At 42.3% G+C, this 23,843-nt stretch overlaps 1 protein-coding gene across 1 annotated transcript in view; it reads right to left on the bottom strand.

Annotated features, from left to right (window-relative positions):
- Positions 1-435: 435 nt before the first annotated feature.
- LOC137534137 (reticulon-4 receptor-like 2) overlaps positions 436-23,843 on the bottom strand; it is a 121,584-nt gene continuing 98,176 nt past the window's right edge. The window contains exon 3 of the mRNA XM_068255513.1: positions 436-3,086. Within this exon, the coding sequence (XP_068111614.1) occupies positions 2,412-3,086 (675 nt within the window). The 3' untranslated portion in view covers positions 436-2,411. The remainder of the gene's footprint in view (positions 3,087-23,843) is intronic.

The following is a 23,843-nucleotide window of genomic DNA, read 5'->3' as shown; positions in this document are numbered from 1 at the left end:
AGCGGTGAGCATCCTGCACAGCCACAGTATGAGAAATCCTCGTTCTGCGCCTCCCGGGGACGGGAGCATGACAGAGGACGTGCGTGACCAGGGTCGCACAGGAGCAGTAGCCATCGACTTGCAAGTTGGTGATAACAAAACTTAGCCTGGGGACCGGAGGATCGTTCCAGGATTGTGTGGGCACAGAGCAGCGGCACAGGACGGCTGCAGGGGGCTGGCAGAAGCCCCAGGAAAGTGAAACTCTTTTTTTTTTTTAAAAGGTTTCCTTTAAGCAAGGACTTTCGTCTTCCCACAGGGAAATATGGCATTCAGAGATAATGCATTCACAACCTCAAGTTTCAAAGTTTTGAAGTAAAAGCAAACCAGAAAGGATGAAATCAGCAGCTTTTATACTTACCTGGGGAAATAAAATCAACATATTTTAGTAAATCAGTGTTGACATTTTTACATTTTATTAATATTTTTAGTTAAAGAGGCAACCAATATTAGCTGCTTAGAAACAAAATCATCTTTAACAATTTGCCGTAATAACATTTTCCTGTCTGATCAGATCAATATGGATACTATGAAGTGGAGCTCTGTATAGCAGGGGATGAGTAAAAAATGTAATTACGTTATCAGCATATCCTCGCAGATTCTGTCTCCTTTTGTACCTGAGTTGTACACTCAGATATAAAATAAAGATAGCCATACACAGGTCAGTCGTGGTAAAGCTATACATGTAATTAATTCTTCCTTTTCATAAAAGAGAATGGCAACAATTCACTAAGATCATGCTAGGGATAATAAGGCAAGTAAAAACTTTTTGCCACGTATCGATCGGTATTTTAAGTGTTAATGCCTTATTAACTTATTAACATGTAGTTTTCATAGTGAGAATGTTATCTTTTCACTCACCTCTGTAGTTATTCTTACATGCAGTAGGTGGGGAGGGGAGGAGCACACGCAGGCAGGATGTAGCTTATCCCCTCCTTCTGCTGTCTCTGCCAGTACGAGGGAAGGAGAGAGAGAAAGAAAGAGAGAGAGAGGCTGTGTGTGTGTGTGTGTGTGTGTGTGTGTGTGTGTGTGTGTGTGTTTGTCTGTCTGTACATGTCTGTGTGTGGCTGTGTGAGTGGCTGTGGCTGTATGTGGCTGTGTGTATATGTATATGTATATGTATACATACACTTGATGTCTCTCTCTTCCTCCCTCTCTGTGTGCCTGCTCTGTATATAATACTAATAATAACTCCAATTAATCCAACAGCCACTAGAGCACACTCAGTAGGCAAAAGCACTATTATGGACTAATAACTCCTTACTGAATATGTGCTGGCTTACTGAATAGGAAGGCAGATTTGAACACGTTTTCTATGTCAGAGGCTACCCACTGAGTCCCCTTCTGCATAAACATTAAAAAAGCAGATAGCTCAGAATCCTCCACTTTACATTGCAGTCTCTAGTAACACTCCACTTAATGACAGCTGAGGCCATGCGATAATTCCTAACACATTTTAGAGTTGTTATCACTTGCATTCATCTCTGTGAATTAACATCCTATATTTAAGTTTAGTATTCAGTCATTAATTTAAGGATTCAATCATTACTTTAGGAATCATTTATTAACTTAAAGATAGAATCCATAATTTAAGGACTGCATGAGGTAAATTGCTTAGTGAATACCAAGTGATTTATCACCATGGTGATAATAGTGAATACAGCACAGCATCATTATTTAAGACAGGAGATAAACTTAGTGAATTGTGGCCATTGATTTAAAAGGGATCAACTGATCACACTGCATCCTTCACTGTGATCAAACATCAATCGGACCTCTGTCATGTTAGTTTTGTAATGCTTGAAGCACTAAAATACCATATGGCTATTGACTGGCCTACCCACCCCCTGACCAACAAAAATAAAATGCCACTCCCAAGCATGCCAATAAATAATAAATTGCTAAAATCATTCAGATTTGATCCAAGTGACTGTACCTGTTAGAAAAAAATCAGCCCATGTATGGCCACCTTTATTCAAATGAACGACAACAAAGAGGTTCTATTCCTATCTTTTCTAGCAATCCTCAACTGGGACTGTGTTCCAGGAGAACAAGGGTGAGGATTTGATTGCACAAGACAAGAAACAAACCTCACGTGTTTGTGTAAATCAATACAATTAATAAATTAATAAATGAGCACATGAAACTGAATGAACAAGTAGACAAGTAAAAACCGTTTCTTTTTTTGGTGTGTGTGTGTATATATACAGTATATATACACTTTTGGTGTGAGATGGGATTTCCATTTGTGAGGGACAATCAGTAGCTAATTAAATTGTAACAATAGAACAATATATACAGTATATAGTGACATATTATCAAAAGTTTTCACAGAGTGTAGGTTAACAGTTATCAAAAGCACACTTTTTGCCAGGTCATAGGTCAAATTCCACAATTTTCTCTTTCAAAATAAGTACAGATAGTAGAAATGTAACACCAAAACCAACCCCGTAACTACATTTAGTTGCACTGTCACTTATGCCTTCTCCTTCCATCTTTTCCTCTGCTTTATCCTCCCACTCTCGGATCTCATTCCCATTTAAATCGGACTGGCCTCTGTAGAAAGAGGAGGGCTTAGGTGGAAATGATAATCCTGACAGGTTCCCAGCAGGCAAAGGGTTGTGGGAGCTGCAAAACCTCAGGTCCCGTTCCTCTAGTGAGCGAAGGTCCCTTCCTCGAAGTCCTGAAGGGGAGACACAAGTTACTGGTGAGCTGGACACACTTGGGGAAGAGCGGAACCACCCCCATAGCGATCGGCAGCTGCAGTCACAGTGCCATGGATTCCCATTCAGGCGCAAGAATTGAAGGGAGGGAAGAGAGCGCAAACAGTCCCCTGAGAGGGAAGGAAGGCTGTTGTTGAAAAGGAAAAGAATAGTGAGGCTACTTAGGCCTGTAAAAGCAGCAGGCGAAATTGTCACTAGGCGATTACTGTGAAGCAGTAGGCGATCGAGATTGGAAAGGCCATAAAAAGTTCCAGCTGGGAGAGACTGCAGAAAGTTTCCATAGAGAAACAGCTGTGTGAGGTTTGACAGGTCACGAAATAGGCCGTCCTAGAGAAGGAGAAAAAAATGAATTATCAGTATTTCTATATAAAAAAAACAAGGTATACCAGGAACATATTGTGTGTCCTATTTGATTGACCATTCTCTCTCTCACTGTATATATACAGTGGGGTGCGAAAGTTTAGGCAACCTTGTTAACCATCATGATTTTCCTGTATAAATAGTTGGTTGTTATGATAAAAAATGTCAGTTAAATATATCATATAGAAGACACACACAGTGATATGAAATTTATTGGATTTACAGAAAGTGTGCAATAATTGTTTAAATAAAATTAGGCAGGTGCATACGTTTGGACACTGTTGTAATTTTATTGATTCCAAAACATTTAGAACTGATTATTGGAACTCAGATTGGCTTGGTAAGCTCAGTGATTCCTGACCTACATACACAGGTGAATCCAATTATGAGAAAGAGTATTTAAGCGGGTCAGTTGTAAGTTTCCCTCCTCTTTTAATTTTCTTTGAAGAGTAGCAACATGGGGGTCTCAAAACAACTCTCAAATGACCTGAAGACAAAGATAGTTCACCATCATGGTTTAGGGGAAGGGTTCAGAAAGCTGTCTCAGAGATTTCAGCTGTCTGTTTCCACAGTTAGGAACATATTGAGGAAATGGAAGACCACAGGCTCAGTTCAAATTAAGGCTCGAAGTGGCAGACCAAGAAAAATCTTGGATAGACAGAGACGATGAATAGAGAGAACAGTCAGAGTCAACCCATAGACCAGCCAGCACCAAAGACTTACAACATAATCTTGCTGCAGATGGAGTCACTGTGCATCGTTTAACCATTCAGCGCACTTTACACAAGGAGATGCTGTATGCAAGAGGGATGCAGAGGAAGCCTTTTCTCCACCCACAGTACAAACAGAGCCGCTTGAGGTATGCTAAAGCACATTTGGACAAGCCAGCTTAATTTTAGAATAAGGTGCTGTGGACTGATGAAACTAAAATTGAGTTATTTGGGCATAACAAGGGGCGTTGTGCATGGAGGAAAAACAACACAGCATTCCAAGAAAAACACCTGCTACCTACAGTAAAATATGGTGGTGGTTTCATCATGCCGTGGGGCTGTGTGGCCAGTGCAGGGACTGGGAATCTTGTCAAAGTTGAGGGACGCATGGATTTCACTCAGTATCAGCAGATTCTGGAGACCAATGTCCAGGAATCAGTGACAAAGCTGAAGCTGTGCTGGGGCTGGATCTTTCAAATAGACAACGACCCTAAACACTGCCCAAAATCCACTAAGACATTCATGCAGAGGAACAAGTACAACATTCTGGAATGGCCATCTCAGTCCCCAGACCTGAATGTAATTGAAAATCTGAAAGAGAGCTGTCCATGCTCGGAAGCCATTAAACCTGAATGAACTAGAGATGTTTTGTAAAGAGGAATGGTCCAAAATACCTTAACCATAATCCAGACTCTCATTGGAACCTACAGGAAGGGTTTAGAGGCTGTAATTTCTGCAAAAGGAGGATCTACTAAATACTGATTTCATTTATTTTTTGTGGTGCCCAAATTTATGCAGCTGCCTAATTTTGTTTAACCACTTCAGCCTTCAGTCGTTTTCACTTTATGCATCCGAGCAATGTTCACCTCCCATTCATTAGCCTATAACTTTATCACTACTTATCACAATTAACTGATCTATAGCTTGTTTTTTCCGCCACTAATTAGGCTTTCTTTGGGGGGTACATTTTGCTAAGAGCCACTTTACTGTAAATGCATTTTAACAGGAAGAATAAGAAGAAAACGGAAAAAATTCATTATTTCTCAGTTTTCAGCCATTATAGTTTTAAAATAATACATGCCTCCATAATTAAAACTCACGTATTGTATTTGCCCATATGTCCCGGTTATTACACCATTAAAATTATGTCCCTATAACAATGTATGGCGACAATATTTTATTTGGAAATAAAGGTGCATTTTTTCCTTTTTGCATCTATCACTATTTACAAGTTTAGAATAAAAAATATATAGAAATATTTCATCTTTACATTGATATTTAAAAAGTTTAGACCCTTAGGTAAATATTTACATGTTTTTTTTATTATTGTAATGTTTTTTGTTTTTTTTATATTAAACATTTTATTTGGGTATTTTTTGGGAGGGTGGGTGTAACGATTGGTGTCAGCACGCAGAGAGAGAATCTGATTATTGGTGATCTGCAGAATCACCAGTAATGCAGATATACACCAGATTATGGATGATCTGCAGAATCACCAATAATCCAGGTATGTCTAACCTCTGGACACCTGAGATATGAGTGTTTGGTGTAACAATAGCACTTTGAGTGAGAACCACCAGAGGAGCTGGAGGTTAGAAGAAGAAGGGAATTCACCCCAGACTGTGGGTGAATCCCTATAGGCTAAAGGCTCCCTAGGAGAGGGGCCTAGGCTTGGTTGCAGGATGCCCTGCTGCTAAGATGAACAGACTTGCCCTAACTGGATGAGAGATCCTAGCTCTCTACACCCTAGAGGCGGGCTAAGGTAATACAAGTACACAGTGCTAGTCTTGGGTGCGAGGTCCGTAGTGTCAGCACCCTGGAACAAATCTATAGCATAACATAGCATTGACACAGTATCCTAGGCTTGGATGTGAGGTCCGTAGTCACAACACCCTGGAACTAGTCTATAGCATAACATAACATTGACACAGTATCCTAGGCTTGGGTGTGAGGTCCGTAGTCACAACACCCTGGAACTAGTCTATAGCATAACATAGCATTGACACAGTATCCTAGGCTTGGATGTGAGGTCCGTAGTCACAACACCGTGGAACTAGTCTATAGCATAAGATAGCATTGACACAGTATTCTAGGCTTGGGTGTGAGGTCCGTAGTCACAACACCCTGGAACTAGTCTATAGCATAACATAGCATTGACACAGTATCCTAGGCTTGGGTGTGAGGTCCGTAGTCACAACACCCTGGAACTAGTCTATAGCATAACATAGCATTGACACAGTATCCTAGGCTTGGGTGTGAGGTCTGTAGTCACAACACCCTGGAACTAGTCTATAACATAACATTGTGAGAATAATCTAGCTCAGTGTGGATTCCCAGGTCCTCCTGGTTCTAACACACTGTGGGATCTGACTGAGGTCTGTGTGCCAACACATAAAGCATTTGCAACGGCAGACAACGTGAGACTGAGGGACGAGTGGTTATATAGTGCAGCGCTGATCAGCGCCGCCCAGTCCCCTCCAGCCAATCCGCATACATCCTGGGATCAGCTGACCAAGGGAGTCAGCTGATCCCTCTCTGCTTCCCATAAAGCTTCTGTCTTTCCGCGCGCTCGCGTGTATTCCTCAGCCTATGTGCACAGGAAGGCTGTACCACATCAGACACATGTCGCCACGCGTAAACCGCCGGACTAGACGCGGGAGTAGCCGCCACGCCGTCAGAGCACGCGGCGGCTATTCCACAATCCTTCACAGTGGGATGTAAACATTACTTTTATAATGTAAATGTGTGTTAAGTTTTATTTTTTTTTACTTTTAGTTGTAGTTTTACTTTTTGGCCACAAGATGGCGGCCATGAGTTTGTTTACATGACGTCACTCTAAGCGTAACATACGCTTAGAGGGATGCATGGGGGATGCAACAGCCAGAAAAAGCGGAGCTTCTGAGAGAAGCTGTCGCTTTTTTTGCTGGGGAGAGGAATCAGTGATCAGGCACCATAGCCCGATTCACTGATTCGTGGGCTAACGATCCACAGCCGGGAGCACACGTGCACGCACGCGATCGGCCGCGGGAGCGCGCGGACGCGCACATGGCCTCCTGGGCGTAGCTAGTACGTCCAGGAGGCCAAAGTAGTTAAACAATTATTGCACACTTTCTGTAAATCCGATAAACTTCATTTCACTTCTCAAATATCAATGTGTGTCTCCTATATGATATATTTAACTGACATTTTTTATTGTAACAACCAACGATTTATACAGGAAAATCATGACGATGAACAAGGTTGCCCAAACTTTCGCATCCCACTGTGTGTGTATATATATATATATATATATATATATATATATATATATATATATATATACATATATATATGTACATACATACATACATACATACATACATACATACATACATACATATCTCCCTTTGTTCTATACAGTTACCCGTAAAAAACTAGTTCTCTTCTTTCACTTGGTTTCATGGGTTTGGTATGTGCTAGGGATGATTTGTGCTGCCTTGTAGATTAGAGATGGCGCTGTGTGAATCTCACCAGTCAAAGCAACTTTAAATTAAACAAGCTGCTATTGAAGCAAATACCTCTAATAATAATTAACGACTAACTGATCTCATCTATTTAAGCATTTGTATGTATTCATGTATGCAGTATTGTGTGTTCCAATAGTTAGCTGAGATATTTTGTAAGTATCCAATCATTGTCGAAATAGGAGGAATGATTGTAATGTATAATTGGGAGTATATAACTTCTGTTCCGAGCCTTCCTAGCTTTCCTAGTCAGACATTGCATGTCTCCTGTACAGTAAATAAACCAGTACTTTACTTCCAAGAGATCAATTTGTGGTATTTCACAACAATATACAGTATATGTACACTATATATATATATATATATATATATATTGAGAGAAAGATTGACAATTTAGCAATGCTATCCACAGGAAAATGTATAGAATCTTTCACAATAATGAACAAACATTACAAACAATCGCCGGTAATGGAGCCAATGGGGGGAGGGAAGTGAGGGGTACCAGGTTAACATTTGTTTATCATACAAAAATCTCTATAAAAGATCAGAAATATCGGCATCAGTTACAGAATGTAATCCACATCTTAATGCTCAAATAAGTTTATACAGCCTTTCACCCAGATTAAATCACATGTAAAGGGAAGCAAAAGACAGGAGGAGCGCTCCGTAGTGTGATACCACTGATGTCCACGCCTTCGTCAGTAAGTAGGTTAACTGACGAAGGCGTGGACACGCCGAAACGCGTCTTGACGTAACCTGCACACAGTCACCCCGAAGGGACACCTGTCATCCATTTACCATCTGGATCCTTGCTGCCGCTGGCCACTGCAGCTTCAGGTTTCGCTTCCAAGAGGGGATGTCCTTTTTATTCTGGGCTATATGCCAATTTTAAATGCCTACTGTTCATACACATCTAGTAAGTGTATCTTTTATTGCGCAGTTTTCATTTTATTAAACGGTATCACACTACGAAGCGCTCCTCCTGTCTTTTGCTTCCTTTTCCAGTAGTCCGCTCACAGCCGAGTGTTTGAGGAGCTGCCAGTGTGTGATCAGTCTGCGGTCCACTTTGACCTCTCACCTGCGTTAGCGCAAGATTGCACATCTTTTGTTTTTAAATCACATGTAAGGTGGCCATAAACGTATTGATTTTACAGGCGATATCCAGCAGATTTGATTACTCTCTGATCAAATCTGCTAGAAATCGATGCTGCAATTGATTCCTGATTGATTTTCAGTCGGTCAGTTGCGTCTGATGAAAGGTATTGCTCAATCAGCAGTAGGTTAGGAGTACTGCAGTAGCGGTGTTTGATTTTTGGAAAAGCAACGTGCAGTACTAGCAGCAGAGCTCACACTCACCTGTCTGCTGGCGCATGTCTTCTCTCCATTGCTGACACTCCTCCCAGAACAGTAGACGCCCATCATGTACATGGTCACATAAGGTACTGTATGTGCTACCAGACCTCTAGTGTTCAGCCTCTAGCATTTTGCACGGGACACTGGCACCCTGGGAGGGAAGAGACAGGGAGAAGCGCCGACAATGGAGACAAGAAACACCAGTGGCCAGGTGAAAGCTCTGCTGCCTACACTCTGCATGGCCCAGGGGGAGCACATTAGATGGGGAGACCTATTGGGGGGGGGCACAATATTGGGGGGGGGGGGCAGCAGCTGAAACCTATTGAAAATCTGTGTGTACTGTGTGGAAGGATTCGATAAAATATATCCCTCTCTTAGGCCCGGTTCACATTAGCGTTCGCTATCAGGATTTTCCGGATCGGATTCGGAACGCATACTGTACAAACGGAACGTACGTTCCGCATAGCAATGTAATGTCTATGCGGTCGTTCACACGCGTCCGTTTCGTACGTACCGGAGCCGGATCGGATCCGGACTCCGGACTCTTTTCCAACATGCGCTATTTTTTGGGTCCGGATCTCCGGCCCACGCATCCTGACCGGAGCCTGACCGGAGCCTGACAGCACCATCCGGAACACAGAAACCAATGGGAAACGGAAGGCACAGAACACACTGCCTACAAAAACCTGACGTTCTACCCCACTTCCTATGCGTATCCAAGCGGCCATTTCGGATGGGGACACATGGGCCAAGCATGTCTGGAGTGGAGCAGCAGTGACAGACGTGCTGGAGCTGTTTTGGCAGAATGTCCGAGGTGGAGGTGAGGCCTACAGCGGAGGAACCTGATTGTACAGGTGCACCAGGTGCACCTTCTGCTGACCCCAACATTTTTTTATTTAATTTCGCTATTTTTTGCCCACGGATCCGGATGGCAGCCTGATGCATGCCTGATGCAAACGGACCGGATCCTGATCGGATCCTGATCGGAACCGTACGGTTCCGATCAGGATCAGGTCCTGATCCGATCAGGATCCAATCAGGATCCGGTCCGTTTGCAACGCAAAACACAAGTGTGAATGGGGCCTTACCAAATTATGATCTAAGAGGGATCTATCTGTTGACCACATTGACCAGTGTGTGGCTAGCCTTAACGTATACCTGAGATGGTACGTAGTGCTGTATTTATACTTATCTGGGGCTTTCTCCTGCCTCATGTGGTGCGTGGGTTCCTTCACTATGTTCTCCCGTTATCACCTCTGCTAATCTAGTAACCCTCTTTGTCAAACCATAAAGCAGATAATCTGCCCAATGCCTTGAGGAAAGGGACCTTACTGGCCCCAAATGATTGTCGGATGTATGGTCATTGTTAGAATTTAAGTATGATATGCTTGAATTCGTAGGCCTCAGTTACTTTAACTGAGGTTAGTTAAAAGACTTGACTTGCAGAGAGTCTCCCTTTAAGGAGCATTTTTAGAAGCACTGTAGAACAAGGCCAGCTCAAGTCCAGAGTGCTTATCTGTCCACTATGTACAGACTGCCAGGCATCTTTACTGTAAACATCGAGTGTTTTCATATTTCCTAAAGGTAAACAATAGCCAGGGAACATTTCCCCTCCTTTCTGGGTAATAAGGGAGGAAACGCCATATTTGGCTTGTCCCCTAGGAGCAAGCGCAGATAGGGTCATCCATCACATGCTATTATCAGCCAATTGCATGCGATGTGTACACTGCTCTCTACTTCTGCTGACTTCCTTCTTGTAACTTTCCGTAACTGTATGCTGTATATATGCCTAAGTGCAACTAGCATAGATGTAACAAAAGAGAACGCCTGATCTATTCATTAGGGATACATCAAGTCTGCATGGAACGCATAAGATTTTACAGACCGTTTGCTTTGCCACAAGGGATGTAACATGTAACGAAGATGTAAGATTGCTGATGAACACATCTGTATATTTGTTTTAGAAATAAACTCTTGAACCTTTGACGACGTCTAAAAAGTTCTATCTCCTATGCTGTTTGCTGTGATGAGTGTCCAGTTATCACACTTCCTGTGATATGGTGTCGAACGAAGGTGTAGTGTTGTTGCCAATAGCAACCAACAAATATTTATTACAGTCAGATGTCTTCACATGTGTATGTGAGGGGAAAGTAAATTGTTACTAGGCTCTGCAAGTCTGTGTGCTGACCCTTCCTTTGAAATTGGATTGTTCGCTTTCCTAAGGATCCACCACCAGCATCTAAATTTGACCCGAGCAGTTCGCTGGCAGACAGTTCCAGGCGAATTTCCGGTGGGTTGAACACGCGAACATACAGCGTGTTCAACCCACCCCCTATACATGAAGCCAAACTTTGACCCCTTACCTCACGGTCAGCAGACACATGGCAGCCAATCACTCCTGGACCCCCAAACCCCCTATTAAAAAGCAGTTGCGGTGGCCATACTAGATTCATTCTCTGCTAGCTGCTGAGTGTTAGTGAGAGCAGGGTCAGACTTGCTGCAGATAGTTAGGGAAGACATTAACTAGGCCTGTGTTCTTGTTCCTCACTTGTTGTGAAAGCACCCCAAACAGCCCTTTTTTAGAGCTGGTACATCAGTCTCCTGTTGTTTTTTTTGTGTGTGACACTCCACAGCCCACTGACACGAAGAGCTGTGTGCACACTACTGCTGTTGCTACATTATGTTGCAGGTATAGTACCACTCCAGTGCATTATTATTTCACTGTATTCCTATAGTACTATTGCATTTCTGTGTGTGTGACATTTCACAGCCCACACCCAGAACTGTGTGCATACTACTGCTATTGTTGTCGTCTCTAAGTTGCAGGCACAGAACCACTCCAGTGCATTATTATTTCACTGTATTCTGATAGTACTATTGCATTGCTCTGTGTGACACTCCACAGCCCACTGACACCCAAAGCTGTGCACACTACTGCTATTGTTGCTACATTAAATTGCATGCACAGTACCACTCCAGTGCATTATTTGTAGGTATTGTACTGTGATTTCTGCCCTTTAGGGATTAAAACCCGACTTTGCATCAACTCCATAATTTTGGGTGGGACTTTTGGCATGGATCCCCCTCCGGCGTGCCACAGTCCAGGTGTTAGACCCCTTGAAACAACTTTCCATCACTTTTGTGGCAAGAAACAGTCTTTGTAGGTTTTAAAATTCACCTGCCCATTTAAGTCTATGGCAGTTCACTGGGTTTGCATGTTCGCGATCATTTGCGGAAGTTTGCTGTTCGCGAACGGAAAATTTTATATTTGCGACATTTCTACCAGCATCCACTTTTACCATATGTACAGTATATCTATCTGCATGAACTACAAATTAACTCTTTTCTTCTTATTTTCATATGTATCTTTCTAGTTTCATTGGTATACTTCTTTCATCTTTAGTGTACTACGTTACACTCTTTTTTAACCTACTTTTTATACTACTTTATTCTATTTTATTTATCTGCTTATTTGTTTTTAATAACTCTTTTATTGACAGGAAAGGAACAAGACAGTTGTACATCATAATGCAAATTAAAACATAAAGTCGTAAATGACTAGCATATGTAATATTATCTGGTCAATTTCTATGTCAATTAGGGCATACTACAAATGCTTCAAGAGATAAAAACAACAACAATTCTACCTCACAAAATAAATACAATCCACTAATTCAACCAAATAGTTAAACAGAACCTAAAAAAGTGCAGATTCTGCTGTGACCAAGAAAAACCTTAGAATCAATATGGTTTATAATTTCAGTAATTCTGTGTAATACGTAGGTGATAACCCAGAAACCTCAGAAAAGGACCCAGGATGCCGATCCCCGTTCCTAATTGACGTCCCAAAAGTCCCTCAGCTTGTGGAAATTGGCTTCTCTTTCATGGACTAGTGCGGTCAGGTGTTCCATTGACCTACCCCACCTGAGTCTGTGGACTACATTTTCAACCCTGGGGGGAGACCTCCCTACCCAAAAGGAAGCAATTGACAACTGTGCTGCCGTCAATATGTGGTTTAGCAGTTTTGGGTATATTAATCTGTTTTATCTTTGGTTCTCCTAACCATCTGCCTTCTTTATTTGCTAAACTTGATTTTAGAGCCTTTGCATAAAATCACTTGTCCCCACAGCAACCCACAGCTAAACTGATGAAGACCTCCTTCAGCAAGCATTTGATTTTGCTACTTCCATGCTATGGCTCTGCTGGTAAATTGAAATGAGTCCCAGGTGGGGGAATGCAATATTTAAATTTGCCACACCATTTAGTCTATACATATGTCTACAAATGTCTTGTTAAGTTCAACATAGCCAGGGCCGGGCCGAGGCAGAGGCAAGAGAGGCTTCAGCCTCAGGGCACAGTGTAGCAGGGGGCGCACTACTCACTCAGCTATCATTCCCGTATTGTGTTTTAAGCAGAGAGAAATAAGAAAAGGGGATACATGGCACTGACTGCAAGCCAGATAACTAAAGATTAAGGTGTTTGGGGAGGGGGGGTTGGGGGCCCTGGGGCGCCTCTTAGTCTAATAGCAATCGCTGGGGAGGGAAGGGGGTCTGATCCCCTCCCCACAGATGTGCCCACTGCCCCCCTTCCTGGCTGCTACCCCCTCCAGTTCCCTGCCCCCCCACCCACGGCCAGATATATACCTTCTCTCACGTCTGCCGCCTGAGGAACCCGCCTCACCCCACCTCATGGGCGGCCCAGGGCTGGAAGGATGAAGGGGCGCACTTTGGTGTTTCATCCTTGGATGCTGGAGGACTTTGCCCCGACTCTGAACGTAGCTGTGTCTGCCTGCAGTAGCAGGTGGCAATGGTTTCAAAAGTACAGTAGCTCACACTTCTGGCTCTATGCTTCTGCTTGCCTAGTGCTTAGATGATCATGGCATAGCTAAGGCAAGGGTTGCAAGCTGCAGTCCCTCACCTAATTAAATTAGCTTCATTGTGCCCGCCTAGCTAACTACAGTTTCAATGACATGTAACAAGTGGACAAACATTTTTACTTTTTTTATTTTTAGTAAGTTAGACATTTATTTTAAATACAAAATTAGATTTATTGATATTTAGTATATGAATTAGTCTAAGGATATTGCTAGTATCCTGGAAGACCACCAGTACCTCTGAAGTTCCTCAGAAAAGCAATTTGCAATGTCACTGATGGGAAAGGTTATGTTAGATTCTAAAAAATGAATCTGACTAACTGAAAATAAGGACATTAGGACAGCATAATTTTTACCATACAGTAGTGGCCCGCTAAAAAAATGTTAAGAAATTGCTTGGGACAGCCCTACTTGGCTTCCACGTTCTGCTTAAAGCAAGCCTAAATCGAAAATAAACTTATGAGATAATGATTTGTATGTGTAGTACAGCTAAGAAATACAGTAGAACATAAGTAGCAAGGAAAATAGTCTCATATTGTTTTCCAGTACATGAAAAGATAAAAAACTTCTGTTGTTATATCTGAAAAAAAGCTTCCCTGAGCTATTCAACCCACTGGATCGAATACAGTCCTGTTTTCTAAAGCACTTAAACAGGCAAGAAACAGTGAGTAACAGCTTGAGATAAGGTTTTACAGCAGGTAAGTTCAAAGGGTCATTATTTCTGCTTTGTTTTGTAGCTTAAAGAGAATCTGTACTGTCCAATTTGTACAAGAAAAAACATACCATTCAAGTCACTGTGATCTCCAGGATCCCTCTTTGCCATTTCTGCCGCTCCCCACCACGATGCTGGCTTTTAAATGCCAGTCTTAGGCAGTGTTTACAAACAACAAACATGGCCGCTAACCAGGAAGTGATGTTTATGTGTGTGTATATATATATATATATATATTGTTGCAGTATACAAGTTTTTATTACATAGTGAATTATCTGCACTCCAGTCTGGGATTCTCACAGTTTCTCAGCATGTGACAGGCAGCTCCCTCCCTCCTCAGCCGCACAAACTGGATCAAGCTGAAACTGAGAGCAGAGGAGTAAACAAACCTCATAGAGCCTGCAAGGGCGTGCATAACTTGTATTTATTACAACAGTAACAGTATTCATTGACAAAGAAAAGAAGATTACATATATTACAGAGACAGTGCAACTAGAAAAGGCTGCAGTAATTCAGACCACATTAGAACAAGAATAGGAACTTATAGGATAGAAGAAATAAGGCTGAACATTTTGTTACAGAGTCTCTTTAAAATACAGAGTGGGGTTTTATAACTGCAAATGTGACAGAATGAAAATAACAATATGAGACTCTTTTCCTTGCTATTAATGTTCTATTCATTATCCGTACTAAACATACAATTCATTATATCATAAGTTGTTTTTCCTTTTCAGGTTTGCCTTAAAAAGACTCTGAAGCACATTTTTTTTGCTATATTTACCTATTCATTCGCTTCAGAAGTCTCATTAGCTGCAAACCGCTGCATCCCCGCTGAAAGACGAGTGCTGCAGACCCCCCAAATCCCCTGAAAAACGTCCACGACCAACTTGGTCATGGATTTTGCTGTTCTGAGGGGCCTGGGGATTTGAGGGCTCTGCAGCCCTCGTTTTTCACCCGGGATGCGGCGGTTTGTGGCTAATGAGAGTTCTGAAGCGAATTAAAAGGTAAACATAGCAAAACATTTTTGCTTCAGACTCTCTTTAAAGAGACTCTGAAGCCAGTATAAATTCATGTTTTTAACTTGTATTGCTATCAAGGACCCTCAGCCCTGCTAAACCGACGCTATCCTGCGGCAAAACGAGGGGTCTATACCCCCCTAATCCCTTCTCCTTTGTCCGGGGAGTGCTTCCTGAATGAGGCAGAGCTAATGGCTGTAGCTCTACCTCTCAGCGCGTCAATCCCGGCTGATCGCCGCCTCTCCCCGCCCCTCTCAATCTTCCTTCACAGAGAAGGGCGGGGGTGAGGCGGAGATCCGCCGGCAGATTGACGCGCATGGAGGCAGAGTTGCAGCTCATAGCTCTGCCTCCATAAGCAGCAAAATCCATGACCAAGAAAGTCGTGGATTTTGCAGGGGGATTTGAGGGGTATAGACCCATTGTTTTGCCGCGGGATATCGGCGGTTTAGCAGGGCTGAGAGGGTCCTTGACAGCAATACAAGTTAAAAAGAAGAATTTATATTCACTTCAGAGTCTCTTTAAATAGGTAGTAAACATTTGTACAACCAAACATTGAAATCCTAGAGCCATTTAAAAAATTAAAGAACTGGTGGTAACTGTAACTTATAATTAACTTATAAGTTTTAAACAATATTGTTTTTGGCTTGTTTGGCTTAGTGTACCACAGCATTATTCAGCACCCTGCAAATGAAACTAGATAACACTGTGTTTCCTCTGAATTCTTAATAATGTAACAATAGCTGCAATTGTTCCTTTCTCAACTTTGTAAGCGGAGTAATGTTTCCATTTAATTTATTAATTACCAGTGATTTTAGCCTTACGGTTACAAGAGCTGAGTTAACTGGAATGTTTTGGAGATAATGTGAACCCTGCTCTTATTTCACCTTTTCACCTGATCTTTTTGTATAAATAGGTTCACAGGCCTTCCCTAATATTAAAAATATTTTTATGGTAGGTGTGAGCTTATTATTATTATTTTTTAACAATGTACCTAGCAATACCTTTGTAGCTTCCAAGTAGACGTAAGTGAAAGGAAGGTATTTCATTTTGCTCATATTTTACCATATGGTGCAACTGCTATTTTGCAATGATTGTCATGAATAAAAAAAATGTTGTAAAACTTTGTACAGTATATGTACCGAGGATCTCTGTAGAGCTGCATAAACATCTCTCCTTACTCCTTTCTTCCTCACTGGGACTGGGACTGGTAGGCAGTAATTTACTTGCCAGGAGCCAGTCTTACCCAGTCTCACCCAGTCTCTTAGTCTCAAGGGCTCTTCTACACTACATGCAATTACAATTTTGATGCGATTTTACATAATTCCAAATTCGTTTTTTTTTTATGTGATTAAAAAAAGTCCTGCATGCTGCATTTTTTCTGCATTTTTCTTCTTGTGTTGTTAGCAGCCAGTGAAAGTCAGAATCGTAAATCGCAATTGCCATCCCCCCTGGGCCCTGATGATGTTGGTCAGCTAAAGGGGGGGGAGAAGAACCAACAGATCTCTGCAGGGGCAAAATGAAGTTACGCCCTTTGCTATCATGTGTAGTCCTTAGGCTGAGTCTTATGCTGGGAATACACAGTGCGTTTTTGAGGCAGATAGATGGTTCGATAGATCATTTCCGACATCTCCGATCTCACTTTCGATCGTTTTACTGCTCGATTTTTGATAGAAGTGAATGGAAATTGATATGAAAAGAAAAGAGAATCGAGCAGGAAATCAAAACACGATCGAACGGCAATCGATCGCAAAAACGCATCGTGTATTCCCAGCATCAGTCTTCAGCCAATATTCAATCCCAGTCTACAAACTATCCGATTAAAATTATCATATCTTTTGATAAGAAGGAAATGAATTCTTAAGCAGATTGATTGGAAGAGACCAATAAATGATCATTTCTCAGCTGTAGAGCAATTTAAACATGCTGGTATTTATCAGCTAGTCCTACAATGTCACACTGTATACATGTGCAGCCAAGCAATGTATACAGGAACATTCATGAACTTGCTCAGAACAAAAGATCATACACACGTACATTGTTTTAGCTCTTCTTCTGAGTGACTAATCACTGATCGGGAACTTGCTCAGAATGATGGATTACGCATAAGGCTGTCCACAGTTTTCATATTTCATGGGATTTCTAGCCTTTAGGCTTAGGTGTACAGGCCCTCTTATAGGCTGCTGTCTACAAAAATGTAAGTTGTACTTCATGGCTAGCTGTTCCCAGGTGATACATATGCTTGCATTTTATTTTCATTAGAGGTTAGGGTCCTTTCCAATAGGATGATCTCACTGTAGAGGAAGGGTCTAGTATGGAATATTTTGCATGTAAATTGTTTTGGAAGCTAACACCCTCCATTATTGTAAATCTGTAGCATCTGTTTGTATCCAAGAGGTGCAGTCTGCCTATAAGAGGCTCTGCACACCTAAGCTGGAGAAAACTGACCCTATTCCAGCCACTATAGGGCATCCTATAGTGGCTGGGATAGGGTCAATTTTTTCATTCTGCGGCCACTTTATTAGATAAAGTTTTGGCCTCCCTGGTAAATATGACACCCTCATGGTTAAGGGACACCAGCGAGTTTCTGGATAGGATCCAATGCCTGACCTTTGACCCATCAAAAGAGTACTGGCTAGTCAGTTGGGACATTAGCTCTCTTTACACCTCAATCCCTCAGGTGGAAGGGATTCAAGCATCATTACCATCTTAGAGAAAAATTATAAAATAAAGAATGAATAAGGACACTTTCTTCTTACAGCAACAGGGGAGAGCAATGGGATCCAATGTCTTTTGCTGATGCATTTATGCATGACTTTGAAAGTCGGCACATGTATTCCAATGTAGCATTGCATGGTTTGGTGGTGCTACATTGACGACATCTTTTTGGTCTGGGAGGGCAACATTGGATCTCTGTTTCCATGAGGAGCTGAATCAGTTCCACCCCAACATCAGGTTTGATATTGTTTATGAGAAGGAACAACTGTCCTTTTTGGATACCCTTATTACTGATATTTACCACAAACCCACTGACCGCAATCAGTTGCTGAAGTTTGAGAGTTTCCACCCACCTGTTTTCTTCCACTCAGTGGCGAAGAGCCAAATTTTGCCAGTCAATAGAATTGTTACTGAGCCAGAGGTGGCCACTGAGCGGAGGAAACAGATGGTGGAAATATTTTTGTGACAGGGGTTACCTGTCTGAATTACTGACTAAGGTGGAAAAGTTGACTGTTTCTTGGTCACCATCCACCCCATGTCGGAGATCAGAGGGGGACACAAGGATACCCTTTGTGTGCCAATAGCATGGCTAGTCTAAATAAAAGCTTAGTCTTTTATTCATAAACACTGCCATCAGTGACGTAGCTAGAGACTGTGGGGACCCATAGCAACATTTTTATTGGGCTTTTAGATCTAGGCACTCTTAAGCAATGCCACCCGCCCCTACTCTAAGTATATGAGTTGACTGGGGAATTTACATTTCCATGCAATGTACACTGTGTCCATGGGCACTGAGAGGATAGTCAGAGGGTAGAGAAACAAAGGAAAGTGATTAGTGAACACATCAAGTACCATCTGGGCCCTCTCATCTCCAGGGCTCCATAGCAGCTACTGTGGCTGCTATGACTATTTCTACGCACCTGACTGGCATATCTTGAGCAGCACCTATCCAGACATTCCAGAGTTTTCCACCCCTTGTCATTGCATTATACAAAAATAATTTTGTCAAGTCCGATTTCCTTCCAAAAAATAAGAGGGGTGTTACTAACTTCTTGGGTGCACCTTATTTAGGTAGTTTTCCCTGTTTATCTTGTAGTGAATTCCCTAACTTGATTAAAGGCCAGTGGTTTGAAAATTGCATGGGGAAAAGGAGGTTTAAAATCAATAATTCCCTCACATGCCAGAGTTCCTGTTGTTTACCACTTGCCCTGTCCGTGTGGGCTGTTACATTGGTGAAATGACACAGAAGGTTTGCGATCAGATAGGACAACATAGGAGCTCTGTGTGGGGTAAACGAAGTGATCTCCCCGTGGCGAGAAGTTCATGATAATTGATCATATACCAAAATTGAGGAGGGGTAGTGACCGTGTCACAAAACTTAAACAACGTGAAGTGTTTTGGATAGATAAATTAGGGACCCTGTTCCCATTTGGGTTAAAGAGAACCCGAGGTGGGTTCTAAAATCCAATTAGCATACAGAGGCTGGGTCTGCATATAATACCCAGCCTCTGTTGCTATACCGTCTCCCCCAGTCTCCCCCCTGCGCTCTGCTATGCCCCATAAATCAATCGGCATGCTGGCGATGGCTGTTTACATGTGAAGTGTCAGTCTGCCGCTCCCCCGCCTCCTCCATAGCGCCGGTCCCCGCCCGCGTCCCCGCCCGCGTCCCTTCCCTCCCCGCTGATTGGAGAGAAGGGACACGGGCGGGGACCGGCGCTATGGAGGAGGCGGGGGAGCGGCAGACTGACACTTCACATGTAAACAGCCGGCTGGCGGCACGCTGCGTGTCGCCAGCACGGTGATTGATTTATGGGGTACAGCAGAGCGCAGAAGGGGGCAGGGGGGAAACAGTATGGCTAAAGAGGCTGGTCATTGTATGCAGAACCAGCCTCTGTATGCTAATTGGATTCTTAGAACCTACCTTGAGTTCTCTTTAAATGGGGACTATGATCTGAACTTTGTTTTTGTGATTTTCAGGCCGCCATGGACTGGACCACACCGATATGGAGCATCTGGATATTTGCATATGGACTTTTGGTTTATTTTGGAGTCAGATAAGAGTGATTTGATAACACTAGTTATGTCATGCTATTGCATTTCTTTTTGTTTATATTTGGACCTGTATCCAAACAACCATGAATTTATTTCCTGTGTGAGAGTGTATATATACCTTTTCTTTTCCTGTATCCCATTAGCTTGTCAAAGGGCGGGGACGCCCCGAAACTGTTGCTTGTATCTCAACTGTTTGGCTCAAAATAAAGAGCATTGTGTGCTGCAAACCCTGTGGAACTCTGTATTTTACTTAGAGAACCTGGGGAATCCTTTGTTTGCTTGCACAGCCGCCCCCAGTGAGGAACTATGGGCCTGAATCATCAAGTTGCACAGCTTAATGTGAAGGAGTGCCCGCTTTGCCTGCCTTACATAGAAGCGCTTGCTGCTATGTAAGGAGCATGCCTTCCTAAGTTACGCACTTTGCTTACATAGCAACGCGCTTAACTCTAACTGCATGCGGTCCTGTGAAGAATCGTTACTGTGATACATCACTCGTGGCCGCTACTATGTTAATTTACATAGTTGTAAATTGACATTGTGGCGACCCCACCTTCTAGCAGCGCAGCTTGATGAAACAGGCCCTATATGTGGTGTTGCTGATTCATTGCTTATATATATATATATATATATATATATATATATATATATATATACATATATATATATTCTGACACGCTGGTTGGGCATCTGGGCGCACTTTAATTTTGTGTACAGGGCTTTTTGCGCTGCTCAGTGCATTGCCTATATGTGATGAGACACTGGAGACTGGGTGTATATGAGAATATAAAGCTATTGTGATAAGACCTTTCACTTCTTGTACATTTAATTCAGTTAAAAGATCTCTGCCCATTATAGCGGAACCATTCTTCACAACGTACAGTTTGACTTGCACCCTAGTTTAACAGTTACTGGGAGCCAACCAAGCACAGGAATAGTTTAATACAAAAGAAAAAAAGAATTTGGGAGTCGGCACTACAATGCTGAGTCATGTGCTGTAAGACTAGAGGCCACGGTATGAAAGCAGCATGCTCTAAGTACTTGGATGTAGAAAACAGGTGCAAAAAGGACATGTAAGGCTGGAGGATGCCTGGCACTGCTGCTTTAGGTGCATATTTTTATTTGGTGCAAAATGAATGAACATATATGTAGTGCAGTGCAAAGATTTCTTCAAAGTAAGCACAGTTACGCATACCGGGTGTCCGGGAGCTAGTCACAAATTGTGAGTGGGGGCATAGATAGCCTGACTGACTATTTGCGTCTGTCTGCGCTTCTTGTGAGGCTGTGTCAGACTGCATTTATTACTCATAAAGGTTTATTCCTCTTCAACGTGAAACATGGAAAATACAAGTGTTCCAACCTGCTTACAGTGACAAGGCGATGAGGATGTTACACCCATGAACTGTCTGATGGACGTATATGGAATGCCAATCATCTTGCACATAGGAGGCAGGACTTGTCAGACATTTTCATTTCACAAAGGGTAGGTCATATTGCAACCGATGATGATCAATCTGAAAAGGAAACAAAACTAACCAGACATACCTAAAGAGTCAGAAGACCACCTGTGTGGACTAAAGACTATGTGATGTAGATAACTTGGATATAATTGCTTTGTGTTATAATTGGATATTATGCTGGGAATACACGGTTCGTTTCTCCTCTCAATTGTTTTTGTGGCTCGATTCTGTAGTCGATCTCTTATCTTCCGCCCGTTCTTCTTATCTTTTTCCATTCACTTCTATCAGAAATCGAGTGGCGAAAAATCAAAAGGACATGTCGGAAATTATCTATCGAACCATCTAATCACCTAAAAAACGAACCGTGTATTCCCAGCATTAGCTTGCTTGACGTTTTCTAATGCTGAGAATACACGGTTTGTTTTTTAGGTGATTAGATAGTTTGATAGATAATTTCCGACATGTCTGATCTCCCTTTTGATTCTTTCGATGCTTGATTTCTGATAGAAGTGAATGGAAAAAGATAAGAAAAACAAGCGGAAGATAAAAGAATCGACTACAGAATTGAGCTGCAAAAACGATCGAGAGGAGAAACGCACGGCAGCAACGAACCGTGTATTCCCAGCATTAAAGAAGCTTTTGTAACAAGAGGGGAATATGTGGTGTTCATACATCTGGCCTGTAGAAGTCACTGTTCTACTTGCTTGCTGCATAAGATTATCTTTCCTGTTCTGCCTGGTTGAGGGCACAGAAAAAAGACACTGTTTATGAATCCTGTAAATAAACCTACTTTCAGTTTTTCTTCATCCGTGACTACCAAACGCAACAATTCCATATTGTGGCAGAGAAAAGCACACGGGTACAAGGGCCCTGCCAAAAAGGCTTACAATCTAAGTCTTTGTTTGTCAAATGCTGTCCCTCAGAGGGACTCACAATCTAATCCCTACCATAATCATACTGTATGTCCATCAAAGTCTAGAACCAATTTAGAGGTAAGTCAATTGATTTATCAGTATGTTTTTGAGATGTACGAGGAAACCAGGGCTCCTGGAGGAAACCCACCCAAACACCGTGAGAACATACAAACGCTACACAGATAGGGCTTGATTCACAAAGCGGTGCTAACTGTTAGCACGCCTGTGAAAACCCCCTTAGCATGTCTAAACGAGCTTTTCGCGCACAAAACTTTAAACACGAAAAACTTTATGCGCGGAAAACTTTACGCACGCACTGCACAGAGGGCGCTTCGCGCGAAGTGCCCGTTAAAGCCTATGGGACTTAGCGCGCGCATAAGACTTTGCTCAATCAGATCGCACGCTAAGTACCGCACGCAAAGTACCGTGCGCAAAGTTTTGCGTGCAGTACTTAGCGTGCGATCTGATTGAGAAAACCAGTGCTAACCTACTTAGCACCCTGGTTAGCGCGCCTAAAGACTTTAGACGTGCTAAGTAGGTTAGCACCGCATAGTGAATCAAGCCCATAGTGCTCTGGCTGGGATTTGAACCAGGGACTCGGTGCTGCAAGGCAAGAGTGGTATCCATTGTGCAAGCATGTCCACATGTTGGAACCTGCAAAACATTCACACACAACTGCAAGCTACAAAAACTCAGCTAGCGAGGTAAATGACCCATGGGTATTCACCCTGATGCAGTTATCTACCAGATAATCTGTAATTGCTTCTCCTAACAATTAGCATCAGTAGCAAACCAAAGTTATAATAGATATAGTGACATTGCTTAATGAATAATATCAGATGTTCCTTGGACCACAATATCTTTAAAAAATGGCTGCAAACTTTTACTTTGCCAGGTTAAATATACGCCTTACTGTTTTAACATCTGTTAGTTCACTTGCGTAATGTGATAACGTTCTTGGCTTCCTTTTAAAAAAACGCCTCTTCTTTCTGGAAACAGATTTCAAAAACACTGATGCAGCAGAGACTCAAATTTAAAATGTGGCATTATCATTCTTAAACTAACTGCACTAATTAATCATCATGGAAGGCTGAAAGACAAGCACAAGTGCAGTACAGGACATTTATTGTGGATAGCTGGTAGGCACTGAGGTAACAGCAGTTTTGGGCCTACTGTCTACAATCATCTTTTCAATAGTTTTGCACAGACTGCAATATTGAGAGTAAAGGTGTATACACACACACACACACGCACGCACGCACGCACGCACGCACGCACGCACGCACGCACACACACACACACACACACCTAGCTGAAATGTAAATAAAAGCTGGGAAATTTTTTTCTCTCATAATAATGCCTCTTGTACATCATCTTATCTTTTGTGAGACACCTATGTTATTTCCCGTCTAAAAATGA

This window comes from Hyperolius riggenbachi, chromosome 10, assembly GCF_040937935.1.
Source record: "Hyperolius riggenbachi isolate aHypRig1 chromosome 10, aHypRig1.pri, whole genome shotgun sequence".
NCBI lineage: Eukaryota > Metazoa > Chordata > Amphibia > Anura > Hyperoliidae > Hyperolius > Hyperolius riggenbachi.
The sequence above is the reverse complement of the archived record's forward strand: the minus strand, read 5'-3'. Positions and strand labels throughout refer to the sequence as shown.